Source organism: Equus quagga, chromosome 13 (assembly GCF_021613505.1).
Source record: "Equus quagga isolate Etosha38 chromosome 13, UCLA_HA_Equagga_1.0, whole genome shotgun sequence".
In the NCBI taxonomy this organism is placed as follows: Eukaryota; Metazoa; Chordata; class Mammalia; order Perissodactyla; family Equidae; genus Equus; species Equus quagga.
Genome location: NC_060279.1, coordinates 85,122,592 through 85,146,065, shown reverse-complemented (window position 1 = coordinate 85,146,065; position 23,474 = coordinate 85,122,592). Strand labels below are relative to the sequence as shown.

General features: G+C 44.1%; 1 protein-coding gene across 1 annotated transcript in view; it reads right to left on the bottom strand.

Moving 5' to 3' along the window:
* Window positions 1-4,996: 4,996 nt before the first annotated feature.
* Window positions 4,997-23,474, bottom strand: part of LOC124250284 (leukocyte immunoglobulin-like receptor subfamily B member 2) — a 38,634-nt gene continuing 20,156 nt past the window's right edge. The window contains 12 exon segments of the mRNA XM_046682102.1: window positions 4,997-6,051; window positions 6,252-6,296; window positions 7,091-7,143; window positions 7,390-7,427; window positions 7,517-7,592; window positions 7,906-8,022; window positions 9,046-9,093; window positions 9,376-9,426; window positions 9,741-10,043; window positions 10,192-10,476; window positions 10,668-10,703; window positions 10,865-10,954. Of these exon segments, the coding sequence (XP_046538058.1) occupies window positions 5,908-6,051; window positions 6,252-6,296; window positions 7,091-7,143; window positions 7,390-7,427; window positions 7,517-7,592; window positions 7,906-8,022; window positions 9,046-9,093; window positions 9,376-9,426; window positions 9,741-10,043; window positions 10,192-10,476; window positions 10,668-10,703; window positions 10,865-10,954 (1,286 nt within the window). The 3' untranslated portion in view covers window positions 4,997-5,907.

The window sequence follows — 23,474 nt, the reverse complement described above, 5'->3', positions numbered from 1 at the left end:
ACTGTTGTAACTAAGAGGGGAGAGACAAAAGGAACAAATCACTCTACCATGATGCTGATGTCACTCCAGAATGTACATATTTAAGGCCCATATTATACCTAAAATGTTAAGCTTTTATTAGTATCTCTGATTCTTTTCGTATTTCTAGCATAAGCATTATGTTCCCTGAATATGCTGAAATTTAATTAGCAATCAAGAATAAGAAGATATTATAAAAACATCTAATACTTCATGAAATTAGTAAAATACTAAAACATGAGCTGAAAAGATGCAAGCATCAGGTGATGTGTTAAATAAAAAGAGAGAAAAATGCATTGCATGAAAGTGGACCTGAGCATGCAGGTGAGTATACCTGTGGACCCAAACCTGCCACGTGGAGGTAGCCGCACATCATAGGGGTAAAAAAAATAAGGGGTCCAGTCAAGGACAATGAATTGTGGTATGGAGGGAAATTACCAAAGTTTAGTTGTAGTAAAGCTTCTACAGGAACAATCCAGACATTTTCCTGCACTGAAATATGTTTGCATTCTCAATATTCTCAGCACACAGTTCCCCTAACTTACAGCTCTGATTTTCTTCCAAAACCTCTTGATATCATCACATTTATTTCCAAGGTTCTACGTCACTAAATGGTAAGTTTGTTCTCTCTTGTGTTTATCTCCTGGCTGCACTTTGGGACCTTCTTTCACTGTGCCAAGATTGAAACAGCAACACCTTCATAACTGTCATGATCAAGGCAGACATGCCCATCTGGATGAGATTCTCCACTGTGTAATCTTGGTTACCTGATTCTAGAGTGGGGGGACAAAGAGATCATAGTCATCAGGGCAGACTGAAATCACCCCAGGATCCCTGCGTGTCTATCTTGGGCACCTTCCTTCTGCTGATAGGATTTGACCCTCTTTACCCAACTCCATACTGATTATTTCTCCTTACTCATCCTTCTTAGAGTCTGACTTGTTTGGTGATAGTCTGAGGGTATCAGGTGCCCCTCAGGGCCAAAAATAGAGTGTGGGTGAGGCGACTTAGGTAATCTCTTCTCTGCTCTCCAGTGAGTCTCTAAAACTAGATAATGCCAATCTCAATTCCTTGAGGTGAGCCTCTCTGGTGTCTCATCTTCTGACTGATTAGGATGTAGAGATGAACATCTGAGGGCATCATTTTCTTCTGAGAATCAGGAACATGAAGAAGTGAAAGACCGTTTAGCTTTCATTTCCTCCACCTCAGCATGCGCCTTTCTGTCTCTGGCTCAGGATTATATATTGCCATGTCACATTTCTTTCGCCTCTCTATCAGTCGATTATTTTTAAAAACACATGAAGGGATATTTACAACACACAAGAGAATCTTTCTAGGAGAAGGGAATACCACAGTCAACATAACCTCCACTTACTCATTCACTTTGTGGTCTAGATAGGGTTATTGAAAGAAACAAGCAAAATGAGATATGCCATACACTCCTGAGGGAGGAGGGGGCTGTGTTAAAAGGGGACAGTCATCCCACATATGCCAGGTGTGGACTGTGAGGATTGAGATCCCCTGAGGCCACACTTTGCTCCCTTCTGCCTGTGAGGAGGAGCCCACATTGGGAGGGGACACGGCTCCTCCCCCTTACCTGTCACCACCAGGGGCAGGGGGTCACTGCGCTCTGACCAGCCATTTCTGCTGGTATTGTATGCACACTGATACAGTCCTGCAGTGTGTGAGCTCATAGATTCGATGGAGAAACTGGTCTTCTTGCTGGAGTCCTGTGGGGCCTCTCTATTGAAGGGTTTAGAGACCCTCTCTCTATACAGATTGTAGACATCAGCCTGCAGAGATTCCTGACACCAGATTGTCACAAGACTCCACTTGGTGACCATGGGGCCTGGGTCAGCCCAGAGGTGGGTTGAGGGGGACTCCTGGCAAGGAATAAGACCTGAAGTGGCAGGGAGTCCTTCTTCCCTCCACTTCGCCAGCTGTCACTCAAGACCCCTCCCAGACTTGTCGCCATCAGCCCACATCCTCAGTGCTCCCCACAGCTGCCAAGAGGGATTCACTAAGCTGAAGCAGGAGTTCTGGGGGAGGATCCATCTGCCCATTCCTGGTCCCATGGGCTCCGACACCGCCCTGGAAGAGTATGTAGATATAATTCGTATCACAATTGCAATGTAAAGGGGTGAGAATAAAGACACCTATATATTTGCAAGGTTTCTACATTTCTCGTGGAGTAAAATCCTAACTCTAACTTGACAGTAAAATTAGGTATGCATATGGTAATATCTAGCACAGCCACATAGACAGAATTCAAAGAGGTATAGTTAAAACACCAATAAAGAAATTAATATGTAATATTAAAGATATTTTTTATGCCAAATAATGGGATGAAAAGGAAAACAGAAGAACGAGAAAAATCAATAGAGGGGACAAACAGAAAAAAAACAAAGTGAAATAGTAAACCTAAATAACAATCTATTATTAATTATATTACATATATATTACATATATATTACATACATATACATATAAATGGTGTATACATAGCAATTAAAAGACAGAGATTATAAGACTGGTTTAGGAAAAAACAACCACAAATAAGGCCTTTCTATATGCGTCCAGAAAGCATTCACTTCTAATATAATGATGCAAATAAGTTTAAAGTAAAAGAGTAAGCTATGTGGGTGACCTATGGAAACACTATGCTCAGTGAAATAAGCCAGACGGGAAATGTCACATATTGTGTGATTCCACTTATACGAGCCTCCTAGAACAGCCAAATCTCTAGAAACAGTAAGTGGAGAGAGATCACCAGGGGCTGGTGTTAAGGGGACATGGGGAGTTATTGTTTAATAGGTACAGAGCCTCTGTTTGGGATAATGGAAATGCTCTGGAAGTGGATAGTGGTGATGACTGCCCAACGTGATAAATATATTTAGTGCCACTGAACTGTACACTGTAATAATAGTTAAAATGTTAAATTTCCTATGTATTTTTTACCATATTAACAAAGTGGAAAGATGTTAAATGTACTGTACAAACACTAAGCAAAAGAAAATTTAAGTGGCTATATTAGTTTCCAATAGCTGCTGTCACAAATGACCACAAATTTAGTGGCTTAAAACAACACAGATTTATTACCTTACAGTTCTGGAGGTCAGAAATATAAAATCTGGCTCACTGATAAGAAGGCAAGGAACAGGAAGACATGCAACTACGTCACCTCGATCCGGAACTGGAAGTCTGAAATGTGTTGATTTCTATATGTTGACCATGTATCCAGGACATTGGAAAATTCCTTTATAATTTGAGTAATACATCTTTATATTATTTTGGATTTTCTATGCACGCAACTGTGTAATCTCAGAGTAATATAATATTATTCTTACCCATTTCAGCTCCTATCATTTTGTTTTGTTTAATTGGCTGGTACCTCCAGTACCATGATGAATGGAAGTGGTTGTTACCGAACCTGAAGTGAGTTCGCTCACTCGTTGCACAGCAAGCCAATCTCTGACACCGGGTGTGTTGGAAGAAAGTAGGAATTTTGGTTTTGCACAGCGCTGAGCAAGGAGAGAGGGCAGCTAACGCTCAAATCCCAAACTCCCCAAAAAGCTAAAAGGAAGGGTTTCTATTTGGGGTTTCAGGTAGGGGAGGGGGAGCATATGGCCTTGCTGATCGGAGCTTTCCCGCCAGCCTGTCTTTGGCCTTGAGACACTTGCAGAGAGGAGGAAGCCTGTGACCTTGCTGGTCAGCAGCTTTCCCACCAGCTCGTATCTCTTTGTGGGGAGGAGATGGTCCAGGTGCTTGTCCTTGACAGTGTCTGTCTCCATGGAGGATAGTGGATTCTGGAGCCAGGAAGCCAGAGAGTAAACAGGGAATGAGTGTTTTGGTTTTAACCCCATATATGCTGGGTTTAGTGTGGGGAAACTGATATCAGAGTCGATATCATGGTCACAGGGAACATTCCCAATGTTATGAGTAAATACTAGCAACAAGTGGTTTTTAATGTTCTTTTCCTATGTTTTTTTCCCCGCAATTTAAATGTCTCACCTTTGGGAATGATGTCTAGTGTTGATTTTTAAACCTGCCTTTATAACTCACAGGAAATTCCTTTTTTATTTTATTTCTGATGTTTTATTTTGATTATGAATTGTTGGTGTATTTTATCAAAATCTTTGCCTGTATCTGTCAAATGATCATTTTTGTACTTATTCTGCTAATATGTTGGATTAAATTCATTGATTTCTTTACATTTTAAGCTACTCTTTCCTTCCAAACAAAAGCAACAACCTAACCTCAATGTGGTCTTTTGCAATGTAATGTAATGACTTTTTTATATATCACTGACGCTTCCTCGTGAATATTTTGTTTAGTGATTTACAAATAAGTTCATGAGAGAGATCTTCCCATTTTGTAATTTCCTTGTCAGAGTTTGGTGTCAATATTTTACTAGCTTGATTTGGGCTCTATTTCTTCTTTTTCTAGTCTTAGAAAAATTTTGTGTCAGTTTGGTGTGTGTGTGTATGTGTGTTTCCTAAGTGTATAAGTTCTTTGAAGTTATCACCAATGAAACCTTCTGAACTGATAAACTTATTGCAAAATGATTACCACCCCAGCATTAGCTAACCTCTCTATCCCCTGACATGACTGCCATTTCCTTTTTCTAGCGAGAACATTTAAGATCGACTGTCCTAGCAACACTCAACAATATGATACAGTCTGGCTGGCTATGATCACCATGCTGTACACTAGATCCCCAGGACTTATAACTGGAGGTTTCTGCCCTTTGATCAACATCTCCCCATTACCCCAACACCAACCCCTGATAACCACCATTCTACTCTCTATTTCTCTCTGATCTTTTTAGATTCCACATAATTCAGTTCTGGGGTAATTTTTAATTACAGTCAATGTATTTAATGTATACATAAGGTGATACATATTTTCCCTTTATTCTCATGTCCATTTAGTAAATGGTACATGTGAGGATGTCCATTTTATCTCCCTTTTCTAATGTACTGGCATCAAATTGTTTTTAACATTCTGTTACTATATATATATTTATTAAAGATTTTATTTTTTTCCTTTGTCTTCCCAAAGCCCCCCGGTACATAGTTGTATATTCTTCATTGTGGGTCCTTCTAGTTGTGGCATGTAGGATGCTGCCTCAGCGTGGTTTGATGAGCACCCAGGATTCGAACCAACGAAACACTGGGCCGCCTGCAGCGGAGCGCGCGAACTTAACCACTCGGCCACGGGGCCAGCCCCTTCTGGTTACTCTATTTTTAAAGTCTATAGGATTTGTAGTGCTGTCTGCAGTTTCATTCCTTATATTGGAAATACGTGCCTTCTCTCTTTCTATATCGGTCATTGTGACTACATTTGGTAAGTTTGACTAACTTTGCCTAGGATGAAATTTTTTGGCTTTATTGATTTTTCTCTATTTTTTCTTTGTCCTCATTACGAGCTGGTCTTATTATTTCCTCCTTCTACCTTCATTTAGATTAACTTGCTCTTCTTTATCTTAATTCTTGGTGTAATATCTTAGGTCATTGATTTTTTTAAGGCTTTTCTTTTCCAAGATATTCATTCATGGTTCTTAATTTTCCCATTTCATAGGTTTGATTGTATAATATTTACATTATCACCCTATTTAAAACGTTCTCTCACTTCTGTTTTGGATTTCTCATTTCACTCATGCATTACTGAGAAGTCTGTTGCTTTATTTCCAAAATGTGGGGATATCAGTTATCTTTGATTGCAGAATCAGGTGACTCCCCAAAAGTCCCAGAAGCTCCTGGTGGTCCATGTTAGGAGTCCAGGCTGGCTGGGGGTCATTAGCTGAGTGTCCTCTGGAGGCAGCTCCTATGTCTTCTGGGGTCCCTGCAGTCTCCCTCCATGGAGGGTGGCATCCAGGTCCTTGCTGGGCTAGTGGATGGCCAGAGCAGCGTACACACTGGGCTCTGCTGGGGGCTCCTCTGACTGGGAGGAAGGGGATGTCATCTCCCGTCTGAGGGTCAAGTGGTTCAGCTGGGCGTAGGTCACGTCCTGGGGGGCTTCAGATATAGCAGCCTAGAGCAGGGGGAGAGTTGGGGGGATACGTACATGGTTGGGATGGGGGCAGTCTTGAGGCCTGGAAAGGATGGGAGCCACCTGACTGTTCATCTCCCTACCCACTACTACTTGTCTGTCCTTAGTATCCAGCAATTCCTCTGACGGGGGGAAAGAGAGGTGGCCACTCTCTGCCTGAGTCTTGACCTTGAGCAGCTCACCTGGGCATACTTTACTCTCTTGTTGTCTTCATCATGAGTGCCCTGCTGGTGAGAGACAGAGGAACAGAAACAGTGTCTCTTTGATCCCACTGCTGACCTCCTCTAGTCAGTTGTACACACTGTTACCACCATGAGGCCACTTTCCTGAAGGAATCTTCAGGGACTTCCTAAGCCTTGGACATCTGGATGCTTTCTATGGTTCTGATTCTTATGGTAACATGCTATCTCTCACTCATTTGCCTCCAGCCACACGGCCTGTCTTCCTGAAAAAGCAAGCTGTGGCCTCAGGAAATTTGCATATGCTGTTTCTTCTGCCCCCTCCGTGCACTCTACCTCTGTCCTTTCTTTATTTTCCTTAACAGCACTTTCCACTCTAGGAAGCTATCCGAGTATTTACATGTTGTCTCTCTCACCCATAGCTGAGCTCAAGGAGTGTGGAGACAGCTTTGCTCACTGCTGTACCTGCAGCATCTGAGTGGAGCTGGGTAAACAGTGAGCTCCCTGTGCACATTGTTGGGTGAATGAATGAAGTGGAACCTAGGGACTTGCAGGTGATTCAGTTATTCATGCATCCTCTTGAGACCCGGGGGTGCCCTCCAACAACCAGAAGGTCAGACAGAGGACAAGGAACCAGGAAAGGGGACCACATAGGAGGGGCCATGAGGCCACAGAAACCAGGAGGAGTGAAGTCACAGCAGGACAACCCAGGGTACCTCAGAAGGAGAGGTCAGTGTGGGACGCTGCTGAGAGCTGAGTGACATGAGGACAGCAAAGTGTCCATAGGTTTAAGTTTGGCAATAAGATGGTCCCTGGCAGCCTGGACAGGGCAGGGATCTCACCTGATGGTGCAGCTGCACCCCCTCCTCAGGCTGTGTGTCCTTCACGGCAGCATCTGCTGGGGCAGAACAGAGGGTGCATCTCTCATCAGGATTCCCTGAGGTCTCTCAGGGCTGCAGCCCCCTCTGCTCCCAGATGGACCACTGAGATCCAGGAGTGAGGAGATGAGCCTGAGGTCACTCAGGGGGATTTCAGTCCTTCTCACCCAAAATCCGCAGACCCCCCCATCCAGTCCCCCCATGGCCCACTGAAATCTGTGTGCCCCCTCAACCCCAAGGGCAGCCCCTCCCCTTCCTCTCACAGAGGGTCTCTTCCTGGGCGTCTGCAGCTGGGCTGGAGCTGGAGGAGGAGGAGAAGACAGGAGTGTTAGGGACAGAGATGGGGCCGAGGGCGGGGTGGGAGTCTGGGGTCTTTGGGGCAGAAATTACCTGATCTGCAGGCCTCTGTCCTTGGGCTGTGGGTCTGCAGCCCCTGCAGGAATTTGGAGATCAGCCCGTCTCTGGGCTGGGTCAAGACGGACAGAGTCTCAGCCCTGGAAGGTTACGACCACCCGCCCACCACATGCGATTCCAGAGGAAAGAAGGAAACCAGTACACATGCTTGTGTGTAGGTTTCAATATTTCGTGAGGCTGAAAAGCTGAAAGGACACCTTAACTATATACATTTGTGCTGTATTAAGTGTTTTCTTTTGCATATTCTGATTTGCGATTCTGGAAAAGTCTTTTTAGGCTGACCTTCCCATTTACTTGGTTTCCCTCCGGCTGGTGCCCTAAGCCTACCTCCTCCTGTGACCCAGGTCACCCTGTTCTCTACTCACCTGACATCTTTCGTTTGCCCTGATGCCGGTGTCGGATGAGGAGGAAGAGGAGGAGGGAGAGCAGCAGGACGAAGGCCACCAAAACGCCGATCAGAACCTTCAGGTACCAGGTGAGACCTTGGGCACGAGTGATGTCATGAATGAGCCAATGATGCCGTTTAATTGGGCACCTACTGTGTGTCACACACCTGCTGGGGTCTGTGCATTCACCTCCTCTAACTCCCAACAGTCATGCAACAGGAGACTGCCATCCCCACCCACCCATTTCACAGATGAGGAAACTGAGGCACAGAGAGGAAGATCACACGCCCCAGGTCACCCAGCTTGAAGTGGCAGAGCTGGGGCTGGAACACAGGGCTGAGAGTTCCCTGTGCTCTCATCATCTGCCCCCAGGCAGACACCAGCTTCATGGCCCCTTCTGTGCAGGCGGGGCCTGTCCCAGTGTCTCATCTGGAGCTGAGGGTCCTTCTTCATTACCCTCCCTTCCCCACACAGCAGGGAGCTGGGGAAGGTAGGCTGCATGAAGTGAATTCTGCATCTCTCCAGGATCCATCAGCCTCTCTGAAAGGCCCTGATGCTCCCTGGAAAGCTCCAGTGGGATGGAGACTCTGCTGTTCCTGACCTCTGGAAAGCCCAGGCCCCTTATTTCGCCTAATGTCATAGCAGGCCTGTGAGTAGAACAGGACTAGGGAGCTTCATACAAAGAACTGAGACTCAAAGAAGAGAAATGAGCTGCCCGGGACCCCAGCTGAGAACTGAACCCGGGGGCTAACTGCCTTCTTGATCTTTCCACTAGAGCTGAGTGCCCTGAGCTGAATGGAGAGGGTATGAGCACCCTGACCCTTGTCCTTCCCCTGCCTCCCCCATACAATGTCACCACCACTGCTGCAGAGGGGACAGGACCCCATAAAATCACATCCTGGGGGGCTTCCTTGTGAGGCCTCCTCTCCCAGGAAGTCAGAGCCATAGTCAGAACCGACAGGAAATCTAATCTCTGGGCTACGATGCTCTCCTTTACACTTGGAGAAACTGAGGCCCAGACAGGGGAAGGCATGTCCAAGTCAGAGTCTCCTGATGTCTTAACTCAGCCCCCACCCTCCATGGGCCCACCCACCACTCCTCACAGAGACCCTCACTTACCACTCGTGGCGCCTGACTCTGTGTGGAGCAGTTGGTCCTCAGAGTCTCCTGGGGATCAGGATGGAGGTGAGGGGGCTGCTTCTCCCCACCTCAGCCCAGCTCACCCTCCCCCAGGCTGGGCCCCAACGCCTCCCTCTGCCATGAACACCTCACCCACCATCCACCAGCATCACAGCCCTGGAGCCCTGTGGACCCCCCATCTCTGCCCGACTCCCAGCCCCCTGGAGACAAGCTGTGCTGAGAGAGGAATTAGGAGTCAGATCAGCTGCATCTCGAGAGACAGGCCTGGAGAAACTGTGAGCTCTCTGGACAGAGGCCCCTGTGACTCACCAGCCATTAAGTTGTGTTCTGTGGGTGGGGGGGTGGGGTCCCCAGAGGGTCCTGGGAGAAAGGACAAGAGGAGATGAGGGGCTGGAGGTTCCCCCAGAGACCCCGCCTCTGCTCACACAATTGTCCTTCATCTGCCCTGTGGTCCCCAAGGCTCTCCGTCCATCCACCTCGAAAATCCTAGTGATGGGGATTTGGGAAAGGGCAGGCATGAGAGGGTCCTCTTATCCTCTTACACTCCAAAAGGCCAATCCCCTTCTCGGTGACCCTCCCTTGGGGAGCCCTCACTCCCATCCCCGCCCGGAGCTCTCTGGGGACCTGAGCCCTGAGCAGGCTGACTCAGAAAGGACAGAGTCATGGACCCTCACCTGGGACCATGAGCTCCACGGGATCACTGGGGTTTGACCACACCTGGGGGTAGTTCCTGTTACAGCCATAGCATCTGAATATCCACCTGTGGTTGGGGGTCATGGGGCCCACAGTGAACAGGGCCTGGGATTGCCCATCAAGTTCTGGCTGCGAGTCCAGGATCCAGGAGGGCTGGTGTTCTCCTTCCTTAGTCAGAATGAATCTGTCAGATCCCCACCATGAGTCACACTGGAGGGTCACGTTCCCTCCTGAGGTCACCACAGGGCTTGGCAGGGCTGAGAGGGAGGGTTTGTTGTAGGCTCCTAGGAGAGGAGGAGGCAGCATGTTACATGGGATTCACACTCCCCTCATATCCTTCAGGGCTGGGCTGTGGGAGGGGACACACCCCTGAGAGCAGACCCTCTTCCTGAGGGCAGAACCTGAGACTCAGACCCCTGAGTGTCCTCTCACCTGTCATCACCAGCTCCAGGGGGTCACTGTGCTCTGACAAGCCAGAGGGGCTGAGATAGTAACAATGATATCGCCCTGCATATTCCCATGTCATGGATGAGATGGAGAACTTGGCCTTGTCCCTGGTCTCCAGCGGGCTCTGTCTGTCCCAGGGTGATGCGCTTCCCTCTTTATCCAGACGGTACTCCTGGGCCTCCAGGGTCCCCTGACACCAGATGGTGATGGGCCTCCCCGTGAGGATCACAGAGCCTGGCTCAGCCCAGATGGTGGGTTTGGGGAGGGTCCCTGGGAGGAAATCAGAGACTGAGTCACAAGACATTCCCCACCCCCAGTTCCCAAGTTCTCAGCCCCAGGACCCTCCCAGATGCCTCATCCCTCAGCCCAGAACTGCTATTCTCTGACCCCAGCTGCCCTGGGGGTGTACTCTTTGTTCCCAATGAGGAGGTGGGATCTGGGACACTTGGGGACAGACTCACCTGCCTGCACTTGGGTCCACTGGCCCACACTCAGCCCTGGAAGAGAGTTCCCTGTGAGAGATTTGCACCTGAAGCTGAGCAGAACCCTCCTCCCCGTGAGCCTTCTGAATCCTGGGGTCTCCTGACAGACCCGGGCCTGTTTGTGGAATGGGGTCCCTCCCAGCCTAGGGCCTCCCCTTCCCCTCCTCAAATCTCACCCAGGCAGAGCAGAGCCGTGAGGGTCATGGTATCTCCTCCCTGTGGCCCCAGCTGTGCAGATGGAGGAAACCACAGTACCCAGCAGGACAGTCAGTGCACAGGATGTGGCCACCGGGAGACTGATCTTCCCTGTCATGGGGTCATCACGTCAGCAGCCCCACAGGAAGGGGAACTGCCCTCCCCAGGAGCCGGGCTCTCGTCTCTCCAGGGCTGGGGCTGGGGCAGGCAACAGGCTTCTGGAGACATTTCTGACCACATCTGAGGCCTCACTTGATCCATAAGCTGTTCTCTGCTTGTCCTGAACTCCTTTCTTGAGGCAAGCATAAACACGTATTTTGAGTATTTGCAAGATGTCTACCTGGAAATACACCACTGAATTAGACAGATTCAAACTCTGGGCTTGCAGAGCTCAGATTAGGAAAACAACAAAACAAGTCAAGAGACCAACATCAACAAAATAACAGATATCCAGTGTACCAGTTTCCTGTTGCTGCCATAACAAGTCACTCCAAGCTAACGGGTTAAAGCCACACAGATTTATTATCTTACAGTTCTGGATATCAGAAGTCCAAAATGGACACCCCTGAGTTAAAATCGAGTTGTCATCAGTCTGTGCTCCTTCTGGAGGCTCTGGGGGTGAATCTATTGCCTTTGCTTTTCAAGCTTCTACAAACTCCCATACCCCTTGCCTCGTCATCCCTTTCATCTTCAAAGCCAGCAATTGCATCGCTCCATCTGCTGCTCTGGAGTCACATCTCCTTCTTTGGCTCTGGCTCCTCTGCCTCCCTCTGTCACTCAGAAGGACTTTGTGATGACATTGGGCCTATCTGGATAATCCAATTCCATCTCCCCATCTCAGTGTCCTTAACTTTATCACACCTGCCAAGTCCCTTTTGTCGTGTGAGGAGACATTCTCTGGTTCTGAGGGTTAGGACGTGGACATCTTTAGAATAATGGGCATCATTATTCTGCCTTCAGGAAGTTCTTTACCCATATCTCATATGAACCACTTCTGTTTGATGATGGAGTGCTGCTGGACATCCCTGTTTAAAACTTGGTGGATAATCAGCTCCCAGTCCATGATGGGAAGCTCATGTCACATAGTAACATGCCTACTCATGGCCAAGCATTGCATCTCAACTAGAGCCCGGTAACAAACTGGAAACTGTTTATCAAAAGAGAATAGTTCTCTGCAAAAATGGCATAGTGTGGCTCCAAAATCTTAAATGCCTGTGTTGCAATTCACCTAGAGTTTTCTGCCAAAGGCTCTGTATAATGACCTCATCTGCCACAAAGCTTCAAACACCATTGGATCTTTAGAGTCACGCAGCGCAGGCTCTCTGCAGCCAGGACCCATTGGAAAGATTTCTCTTTTTCTGTGCCTCACTCAAAACCAGCAACCTCACCAGGCACTCATAGTGGGTGGAGGGAGCATGCCCAAGGAGGTGTATGTTGTCTCCAAATTCCTAAGAAGGCCCACTAGAGATTGAACTTTTTTCTCAGTAGTAGGAGGGTCAGATGGAGCAATGAGTCTTCACCTTGGATGGGATATTTCAACATGCCTCAGGCAACTGGACTCAGAATTTTCACCAAGGCAATTTGGGAAAATTTATTTCTCACACTCTGGAACACGTCAGTCTTACAAAGCACCTAGAATGTGGCCCCTGCAGCCTAGATCACAGAGGACTGGAGAGTTAACTCGGAACTGAAGGAGGGCAGTGGAGATGTGTTGCTGGCCCTGACAGCCCAAAGCAGACAGACTTTACAGCCTTTAGAGATAGACCCAGAGAAAACAAACTTTAACCAGATCAACAGCTGCACATCAGGTGCCAGGCCATGTGTGGGTTTTCTCGATGGGTCTTCAACTGGAGCAGAAGCTGATATGCAAGTATCCGCTACCATACTCCAAGTTCCATCTGTCTTCTGCACAAGCCAACTAGGTGAGTCACGTGCAGATGTGGAAGGAATCATTGCCTCTGTATTGTTCAAGCTCTTGATGGTGGTAGAAATCTTTGCAATCCCCCTGGGCATGCAGGATTACTTTGGTTTCAGTATTTTGGTTGGAAGAGGCGTTTCCTGTGCTTCCACCTGGCCTTTCCTTCCATCGTACCTCTTACTCCACAAATCAGAGAACTAGTGCCAGTTGTTGAGGCTGTCTGTACCATTTGAGAATTCCAGAACTAGAGAAATAACTACAGGGTGGTTTCAGGAACCCAAAGCAGATCTCCATCAATCACACCACCTCTGTTAGCCTTCACTCTGACTGGCAGACGTCAGTGGTTTGGGGGTCTCTGGAAGTAAACGAATATTTAACAAAATGGTAAGGTGAACAATGAATGTTTTAGTAGAAGAAATCTGCAGGAGACAACAGGCTGCTATTTTACCAATAAAGAAGGTGATGGCATAATTTTTAACTGATGAGAGACAAAATGATCAGAAACTTGAAAGCTTACACACAGGGAATGGTTACTCCCTCCACCCTCAACTTACAACTACTTTCCAAAATGTGAATGTGCACAGCTCATAGATTTTTTTCTTCCATCTGGAGAAACAGGCTGTGTTGGAGAGAACATCTCACCCCCAATTCTCTTAGGAAGAAGTTCTTACTCTGTGACGCCCCATTTCAGAGCAGATAGCAGATTTGCATCTGCCTCTCTGGGTGAATGTCCACTCCCATCCCAGCCTTTACCCTCTCCTGGATTCCCACCCCCCACTCATCCCTCCATCCACAGATCCCAGCATAACCTTCCCTCCTGGGATCCAGGACCTTCAAGGAAGTGACTAATTTTGCATTTTGAACGAATTTTATACAAACTACACATTCAGTGTCTTTCCCCACCTACATAAAAATTTGTCCTTGATAGGGTAGGGAGTGTAATTCAGAATTTGTTATAATGATTTTGTAGACAGACGCAAGAAGTTAAGCAAATAAGACTCCCCATGGAATTACAAGCCACATTTTACCATTGCTGAGTCATCAACACTTCTCACACTGTGCTCCAGCTCATAAAAGACAATAAATGAACACTGAGTTACAAATAAATGCATTATTAATGATAAGTGATTAATAATTGGTTAACCAATCAATGCTTAATTTAAGAATATTGATTAATAAATAATTAATTGATAGCACACTGAGAAGACTAATTAGAATATTAGTAGCAAATAATTTTTAATTAATTTGTCATCAATGCTCAAATTAAAGTATTTATTAATAAATCATAAATTAATAACACAACACTGAGGAGACAAATTCTAGAGAATTTTACAGTGAAATTCCAGACTCATTCTAAAAGCACAAAATGATAATCATAAAACCTTGACTCACTCTCCTTCCCCGCAGAGTCAGGCAGAGCAGGGTGGTGAGTTTTGCAATCATGGTGATTTTCCTTGTTGCCCTGTCAGTGGAGAGAGGCAAGAGGATAGAGTCTTGAAGGCCATGCTAATGAAGAGGATGCTGTGGGCATCCATCACCCCGAGTCTGTGTTTCAACACTGGTGTTTTCGCAAGAAGTAGAACAGCTATTTCCCCATGTGTCAGTCTCTGTTGTGGTCCCAAACAAGACGTATGACTTCTCCTTTCATAGAAAACAATTTCTGCCCATCATAAATTCCCAGTTCTGCATTTCAGACATTGTCCAAAGATGCCATCAAGTGAGCACTGGATTTAGAGCTGGACGATCAGAAGATTAATGGTTTCTTTCCAGGTTACTACCCTTCTCCACACTGGAGTGGTTTGTCTTCATCTCCAAATCTTAGAGAATGGAATCCTGTTTGGATTAATGAAGTTTAAAACCAGTGCCTGAATGAGGACCTTGAGTGCCTTTTCTTCCAGCCATTGTTCACAGTTAGGGTTCATGAGCATCTGTTGGAGAAAGGGGAGACTCGGGAGAGAAAGAAGCCAAGATATATACAAAGTATATATATTGATTGCCCAATGGCACCTCATGCTTAGATTCAGGTTCCACATTTTGAGGTGGAACACCACTGATGCGATAATGTCCTTTGTTTTCCACATTGGTGATTTTGCTTTCATAACTTGGTCATTTTGGCACCCCCTAGGTTTCTACATTGTAAAGTTATTCGCCCTTTGATTTGTGGGGAGATACTCTGTGAGTCAGTACATAGCACCTTCCTCATGAAACTTCCACTTAGTAATTTTTGCAGCCACTGACCGTTATGCTGAAGCAAACTCCTTCTCTTCTCCCAAATGTATTCATTTATATATAAATAACATTATTTCTAATATCCCAAGGCTTTTAAGTGCCTGTGGAATCTGGCCAATCCTTTTCGTGTTTGTTTCTGCCATAATTAGCAGACACATCTCGACTTTCTCCTGTCCCCGCGATTTCACGTTGATACCCAACGTTCTTCCAGCACTATTTTTTCTGCTCTTTACTAGTTTGTTCTTTTCACTTGATATTACATCCTGAAACTCACTCCCTATAAAGATAATCTCCTATTTTCTTTTACAGTGGGAACTTACTCCATTTTGACTGTGAACCTGAGTCCATTTAGCCCAGTGGCTTGGGCATTTAGGGTTTCTTTCTCAATATTTCTCAAGTACAAATCACGCTTCAATTATTAAACCTAGGATATATCTTTTCATATATTTGGAGGTGTTCCTTCATGGAAAACTCCTTGAAGGCATTTCCTGGGGCAAAAGCATGATTTTCATATGGTGTTTTGGTAGATAATAACAATTTCCCCTAAGTATGGATTGTCCAGTTTCGCATTCCCACCAACAACATAAGAGCTTTTCAGTTTGCTCACAGGTTTGTAAAAGGACGTCTGATTTGTGCCTAATAGATAACATTCCATTGCAATTTAGTTTAAATTTGCATTTCTTTATGTAGCTAAATCTGAACAGCTTTTCATATGTTAAAGTGCCGTTTTTATCTTTGTTAGTAATTTCTTGTTCACATTGTTTGCCATTTGTCTATCTTACTTTTTCTTCAATAATTGACATCCATATCTACATAACATCCACATATACGACGTGCATGCATAGACAGATCTTTGACATATTTTCTCCTGGTTTTCCATTTGTGTTTTGATCTTTTTTTATTTCTTGTGCCATGAAAAGATATGTTCATTTTTATGTGTCCAATTTCCCATATTTTCTTGCGACTGCATTTGGATTTTGAATTACATTTTATTTTTGTAATGAACACACTTATTTTTATTTTTCCCAGCTTTGTTAAGACATAGCTGACACATAACTGAGTTACATTTTAAGAGTCGTGTTTAATTCACACACTTCTGCTGGTCATTCGTCGTCTCATTTTACATTTATATCTCTGAACCATTTGGATTTAATCTGTGTACTGGGTGAGGTATGGTTCTAATTTCGTCCTTTTCTCCCCCAAATCCATCTGTGCCCCAGTGCTTTGATGTATCATCTCTATCACATACTAAATTTCCATATGTACTTGAATCTACGTCTGAGTTTTATATTACATTGCATTTTTCTATTATCGTGTCCTCATCAAGTTATTTTAATTACAGAGGCTTTATAGCATGTTTTAATTTCTGGTTGAACTAATTCCCTCCTCTCTTTATAGCTCTAATTTTTTTTGGTGTTTTCTTAGCTATTCTTATATTTTAGTTTTTCCATATGGACTTTAGTATCAACTTGTTTAATTCAAGAAGAAAAGCTTCTTGGGATATTTTGGGGACTGAAGTACATTTATAAACTAACGTATGGATAACTGACACTTCATGATGCAGAGTCAATGGGTGTCTCTCCCTTTGTTCAAGACTAATTTGTGTGCCATTCAGGAATGTTTGAAAGGAATGTATTTGTATGTGTTACATTATGTACGTTTCTTATTACATTTATTCCTTAGAATTTTTCTTTTTTGTTGTTGATATTTAAGGCAAGGTTGGGATTTATTTGTATATATGGAAGATCTTGGCTCGTATAAGTAATTTTATAACAACTGCTTATTTGACTTGTTTTACTGTTGAGCAACTTTTACCATTGAGTCTCCAGGGCCTTTCTATCTGCTTCCCTTCCTGACCCTCCGCCCTTGCTGCCTGAGACATCCCTCCTCACCCACATCCCATGCTTGCCCAATTCCCAAATTCTCCCTGGTATTCAAGATCTTCAAAGAACTTCCTCATCTTGCCTTTTCAACTCTGCTTTCCACTCAATATCCCTACCAGAGTAGAACAACAACAGCCCATGTGAGGACAAGTTCTTGTGTTGCCAAAAACTCAGTAAAAACAAAAGAATTGGCTATAGTTTATTCTAAGTCCTAATATATTTCCGATTTTTTTTTTCTTGGCAACTGGCCTCATTTTCTAGCTCATAAAGAGCAATGAAAAATGTGTGAAAATGCAATAATTGTAATGATATGCCTAGTTTGGGGAGCAGCTAATACCATAAAATAAAAATCTAAAAGTACAAAACAGTAAGAATAAACTCTTGCTCAAGTCCAGGATTTCCAGAAGTTTCTTTAAGAGCTGATGGAAAGGGATGATGTTCTAGGACGGGGGGGCCTTTGATTATGACCCTTACTTTCCCTTGGCCTTCGAGAAAATTCTTACATGTTTCTTTCTATGTCATAGCTAGCCATTTCCACTCCAGGTCACCCTTATCTGAGCTCTCTACTATCCCTGAGTGTATGCAGAAAGGCACAGGCAGGAAACCAGTGCCCATTTACTTTTCCACATCACTCAGTCCGCACCTTCAGATGCCCAGCATGTGGTTTCCATCCTTAGAGAGCTTCTGGTGTTAGTGCTGCAATTGTCCAACTCTACACACGTCAGTTCAATGGGTGTAGCCTGGAATTATCTGGAATTGTGATCTGTTCTAGGCAGTGACTAACTGTTGTTCAGCTCTGTTCTTCTTAAAAGGGTGAGAGGATCTTCTAAGTTCAGAACTGAAACAAAGGGTGGCAGGGGAAAGAGGAAGCAGGATTGAAGCGAAGGTAAATAACTTTCATCTTATAGTCCAGAAGGCCAAGAAGCAGAGTGTTGCAGAAGGGCTAGGAGTCAAGTTAGTAGATACGCATTAAATCCATTGAATTTAGGTTTCCAAGCACATATTTTTAGCACCTCCCCCTGGGTGACTGCTGATTTTATCTTGTATTTGGCTGACAGCTCTGTAGGTCTCGAATCATGTGGACGATATCCATCCTCAAGGATACCCATGTGTCTCTCCACATTTGGGTGTGAGGACCTTATCTGAAGAAATTTCAGCCCAAAACTGTGAAGACTCTAACAATCCCTGGGGAAAATTCCAAGCAACTGGGGGTGGGAGCCCATGAATATATTTCCAAGCGTCTCACCCTCTGGAAGGAAAATTCCGGAAGGTATTCTGTAAACTATGAGAGATCCTAGTAGAGTCTTGCCCACATCACCTCCTGCAGTGAGACTCAGTCATGCATCCCTATTTCAGGAATGTTTTCCTTCACTCTCCCCCTATCCCTCTCCCTCATCCTTGCTTCCCAAATAAACTACCCACACTCGTGTCCTTGTCTTAGGTCTTGCTTTCAGACTAACTCACACTAATTCAAGGACTGGAAAACACCATGAGGTTTTTTTTTTTCCAATAACATGATCCATTCTCTAACTGCACAAGATTCCTCACGTTAACTAATTCAGAACTTCTTCTTGGACTTTACTTGTTTATTCATCCATTCACCATTCACAAATCTTATCCCTCTTCATTTAAGAAATATGTAAGCTGAGGGCCGGCCCCGTGGCCAAGTGGTTAAGTTCGTGCACTCTGCTTTGGCGGACCAGGGTTTCGCCGGTTCACATCCTGGGTGCGGACGTGGTGTCACTCATCAGGCCATGCTGAGGTGGCATCCCATATGCCACAACTGGAAGGACCCACAACTAAAAAATAATACACAACTATGTACCAGGGGCCTTTGGGGAGAAAAAGGAAAAATAAAATCTTAAAAAAAAAATAAAGAAATACGTAAGGCTGTCAACTCATGGCCATCCCAAGAAACAAAGAGATAACGTTGAGCAAGGCAGATATATTCTCTGCCCTCAGAAAGGTCTAGTGTCATAAGAAAAACTGAATAAATAAAATGATTACACGAATAAGTCTAAAATGGGAACTAGCGTTAGTCCCACGGAGGAAAGGTGTAAAACAATAGGAAAGTGTAAGATAAAGACATGACCTATTCTATGGATTTGTAATTGAAGGTGGTGAGGGGAAGCTAAATTATTTAAATTGCAGATAAATGACAAGAACGAATGGGCATTATCTAAATTAAGTGATGTCGTAGGGAGGAAGAGGTAGGCCTTATGACTAACATGGGCAAAGGTCTTCAAAGAGTGGATCCTAACACATTAGAAGAAATAAAATTTCACAGGAGTGTTTAAGTCTAATTGATTCCTGAATGGGTTTCATTCTAGAATCAAGCCTTTGTGAGACACTCAAAACACTACTTAATTGGAATACATGGTTAACCTCCATTGTAACTTGGGGGCACGGGTATTCAGGAACTTATATGAGCCCATGTTTCATTTTCAATTACATGGCCTGTGACATTGGGAAAGATGTTCCCAAGTCTAACTCCAAGTTGCATCTCCAGGGCAAGGTTCATGTTCTGATTAGGTTTAGTTAAGATTGATCAATTGGGGAGCCTGTTGATACATGGGGGATCCCAAAATGCCAGCAAGTGGAATATTTTCTATGATAGATCAACTTTCCCATTGGTTGGGTCATTCTGAGCATGTGCTAAAATCTGGCTTTCTCTGCTCTGTGCATAACATCCTCATTTCCTTGCTTCAGACTATCAATTCAGAGGGACTGAGAAGAGATTTATCTCAGAACAGAATAAATCTTATGCCTGATCCCCAAGCATTGCTTAACTGCACTGGACCCAATGGACAATGAGCTAAACCCCAAAGTCCAGATTGATGATCTTACTCCCAATTTACAAGCGTGAGGGTACATTTAATCTTGTATTTGCTGTTACCCAGACTTCATTTCAAACTAACTCCTTCGGTTGAAGGCTATTGGCCCCTGGACAATGAAATCCTCTGCTTTAAATCCATATTTCCTTATTTATGAGGCGCTCATTGCATCCCCAGTTACTGGTTGGGTTAACCAAATGATCAAGCAGATGTTACAATAGGACTAACTAAAACACAATAGGGGGAAGAGTTTGTTTTTGAGCTTTCCATGTTTTCAAAGGAAGGCACTCCAAGTTTTTAGATTGTATTTCGGGTGTAGAAGAGCAAGGGGTTTCAGTTTTCCATAAAAATACTTTTCATCAATTGATCTATTCTTTCCCTGTGTCATTTTCACACTCCACACACGCAGTGTTTCCAAAGCACTAAGTATCTCCAGGTTTTTAGAGGACAGATTGGCTCCTTTGATTTAGATTTTATTCTGTGCATATTAAAGGTTGTGGCTGTTTCATTAGATTTATTACCACCACAACCCCTCTGCATTCAGTCACCCAGGAGAAATGGGTGCCAAACCACCAGATGTCTGGAGCAGTATTTGGCAGGCCAGATATCAGGTCCATGTATCCAAAGGGTCAAATTCCTCCACCCTTAAGCACGTGACAGAGAAGCAACATTGCTGTTGTTCCCCTCTGCCAGGCGGGATCCAGAATTCCCCCAAGACATGGATCCTATGGAGAAAGAAGAGGAGAGGGAGACTCAGGACCTACTATGCAGATGATATGGAGGGGGACAGGATGTTGGATGTGAGGAGCTCACTTCTCACTTGGTTAATCTCTGTCTCTGTCTCTGTCTCCCTCTCCCTCACCCCTTCCAGATACACACGTAGATGATGCATCTCCGTTATGTATGTGCTTCTCTTGCTCCTCCTCTCAGCAGGAGTAGGGTCATCAAGACCTCTCTCTCCTTCTCCGCATCCTCTCTCATTACGTGATCCACTTGTAGAATCCATTGGAAAACCTCAAGAATTCCTAAGCACTGCTCTGAGATCCTCATATCAGGTGTAGAGTTCCCTTGGAATCAGAGATTTTGTTCACATTTTAAGGATTTAGTGTGCAGATTTCCCACTTCCCAGCATGGCTTCAAAGGAGGTGGGAGCAGCTATATTTGGCTTTGCTCCAGACACCCCCTCCAGTCTTTCCAGCTCTTTGCTTGACCACCTCTCCATGGCTCCTGACACTGGACAGGATTCTGGAGCTTCAGTAGTGTGGTCAGTCATCAGCTGTTATCTGAGAAGTATCCACCATATTGGAAACATCAAAGTATCCCTTATGTTCAGATCTGAATTTGAAGCAATGAATGGTGCTATTGATCTTCAAATTTGCGAGTTCTCCACTTGAACCTGGCTCATTCCCTGTATACAGGATCGTCTGAGCCTCTCAGTGCACCTCCAAGTCTCTCCTTGCCAACTCACAGCTCTCATTATTTTCTCTTGTATCTCACTCACTGCGACCACATTAAAATATTTGCACTTCTCTTACCCTTTTCGTTATTGCAGCAATCTGATTCTTTGCATACACTGCTTCTTATGAAGCTTGTCTTCTCCATCTACTGGAAAACTCCTACTGATTTTCCAAGCCCTTGCTTAGGCATCGCTTCCTCCAGGAAGCCTTCTCTGAATAACCCCCCCAGGCTTTGAGTTCTCTCCAGGGCTCCTGGGGTACTTCATGCTGCCTCTGACCTAGCACTGCAGGTTCTGCTTGATTGAGAAAAGCTTGAAAGCAGTAGAAAACATTCAGTACCCCTGCAGTGTCTCTCATCTTAACCCCACAAAATACTACAAATAGGCCTTGAAGTATTTATTCCAGCAATGTTTTATTATGGTCTTTTCAATATTTCACAACACCTAAGGATATTGTCTGTTTTATCTCTCGTTTAGAAAGAGTTGCTGAACTTAGACGGGAAGAGAGAGAGTTTTACTTCTCCTTCAGGATATGTCTGGGTTTGAATTTACTCCCAGCCTGGAGAGAGGGAAATGTTGGAGATTTATATCTTTTTTATTTGAACAAAGGTTCATTATGTCATGTCATAGTTAAGGCATGATGATAATATTGGTGCTGGTGATGATGACAACGATGGTGACAATATTGATGATGACGATGGTGGTAATGACGAAGATGGTGATAACATTAATGTTGATGGTGGTGGTGATGATGATGCTGGTGATAATTTTGATGTTGTTGTTGTTGGTGGTGGTGGTGATAATGAAAATGCTGATTATGATGGTGGTAATGGTGACAGCTAATATATTTTGAACAAAAATCATATATGCCAGGATCTACTCCTTAAGTCAAGGATCAGCAAACTATGACCAATGGGCCAAATCTAGTCCCTTACCCACTATTATAAATAAAATATTATCAGAACGGAGTGACACGCATTCAGTTACATAGTTGCTATGGTTGCTTTTACACTAAGATGGCAGAGATGCATAGTTGCAACAGAGACCATACGGCCCACAAAGCCTAAAATGTTTACCATGTGGCCTGTTACAGAGAAAGGATGCCGACTCCTCTTCTTAGTAATTTTGATACTTCATCTTTTTGGAACTTTTCAGCGAATAAGGTTGGCATTCCTACCATCCCAGTGTTACAGGTGTTGAATGTGAGGCACTCATGATTTAAGTATCTTTTTCATAGTCCCACTCAGAGTAAGTAATGGAGCTTGGATTTAAAACAGAGCATCACATAAAGAAGATATGGTATATATATACTAATGGAATACTACTCAGCCATAAAAAAGGACAAAGTTGCCCCATTCACAACAACATGGATAGACCTTGATGGTATTATGTTGAGTGAAATAAGCCAGACAGAGAAAGACAAACTCTGTATGACTCCACTCATAGGTGGTAGCTAACATATAGACAAAGAGAACTGATCGGTGGTTACCAGGGGAAAGGGGGAGTAGGGGGAGAGCACTAGGGGTGAAGTGGTACACCTACAACATGACTAATAATGATGTACAACTGTAATTTCACAAGGTTGTTAACTATCATAATCTTCATTAAAAAAAAACAGAGCATCACGTAAAAGGGTAGATCTTAATATTCTCACCACAAAAACAAGAAAGAGAGAGAAGAAATAGTGGTAACTATCAGAGGTGATGGACATGTTAATTAGCTTAATTGTGGTTATTGTTTTCAGTGTATACGTATATCAAATCATCAAATTGTACACCTTAAGTAGACAGTCATGTGTTGCTTAATGACAGAAATATGTTCTGAGAAATGCATGGTTAGGCGATTTTGTTGTGTGAACATCGTAGAGCGCACTTACACAAACCTAGATGGTAGAGCCTACTACACGCCTAGGTTCTATGGCACTAATCTTACGGGACTACCATCCTATATGTGGCTCGCTGCTGATCAAAACATCATTATGTGGCACTTGACACTATACAATTTTTAACAGTCAATTATGCCTCGATAACAAAAATAAATATTCTGAAATATTTTCAGTTGTTACCCTATTACAAACTATTTCACATTTTCAATTATTTTATTTTTCTGTGCATCATTTTTGTAGTTTCTTCTATCTTATGAATAATATTTCCTTCAGAGTTGTGTATACAACTTTCTAAACTAATTATTCTAGTTTTTATAATTTGAGTTTTAGCTACATATTGTAGTTGGTTATTGTGCCTATTTTTTCTTTATAGCTCAGGCTTATTT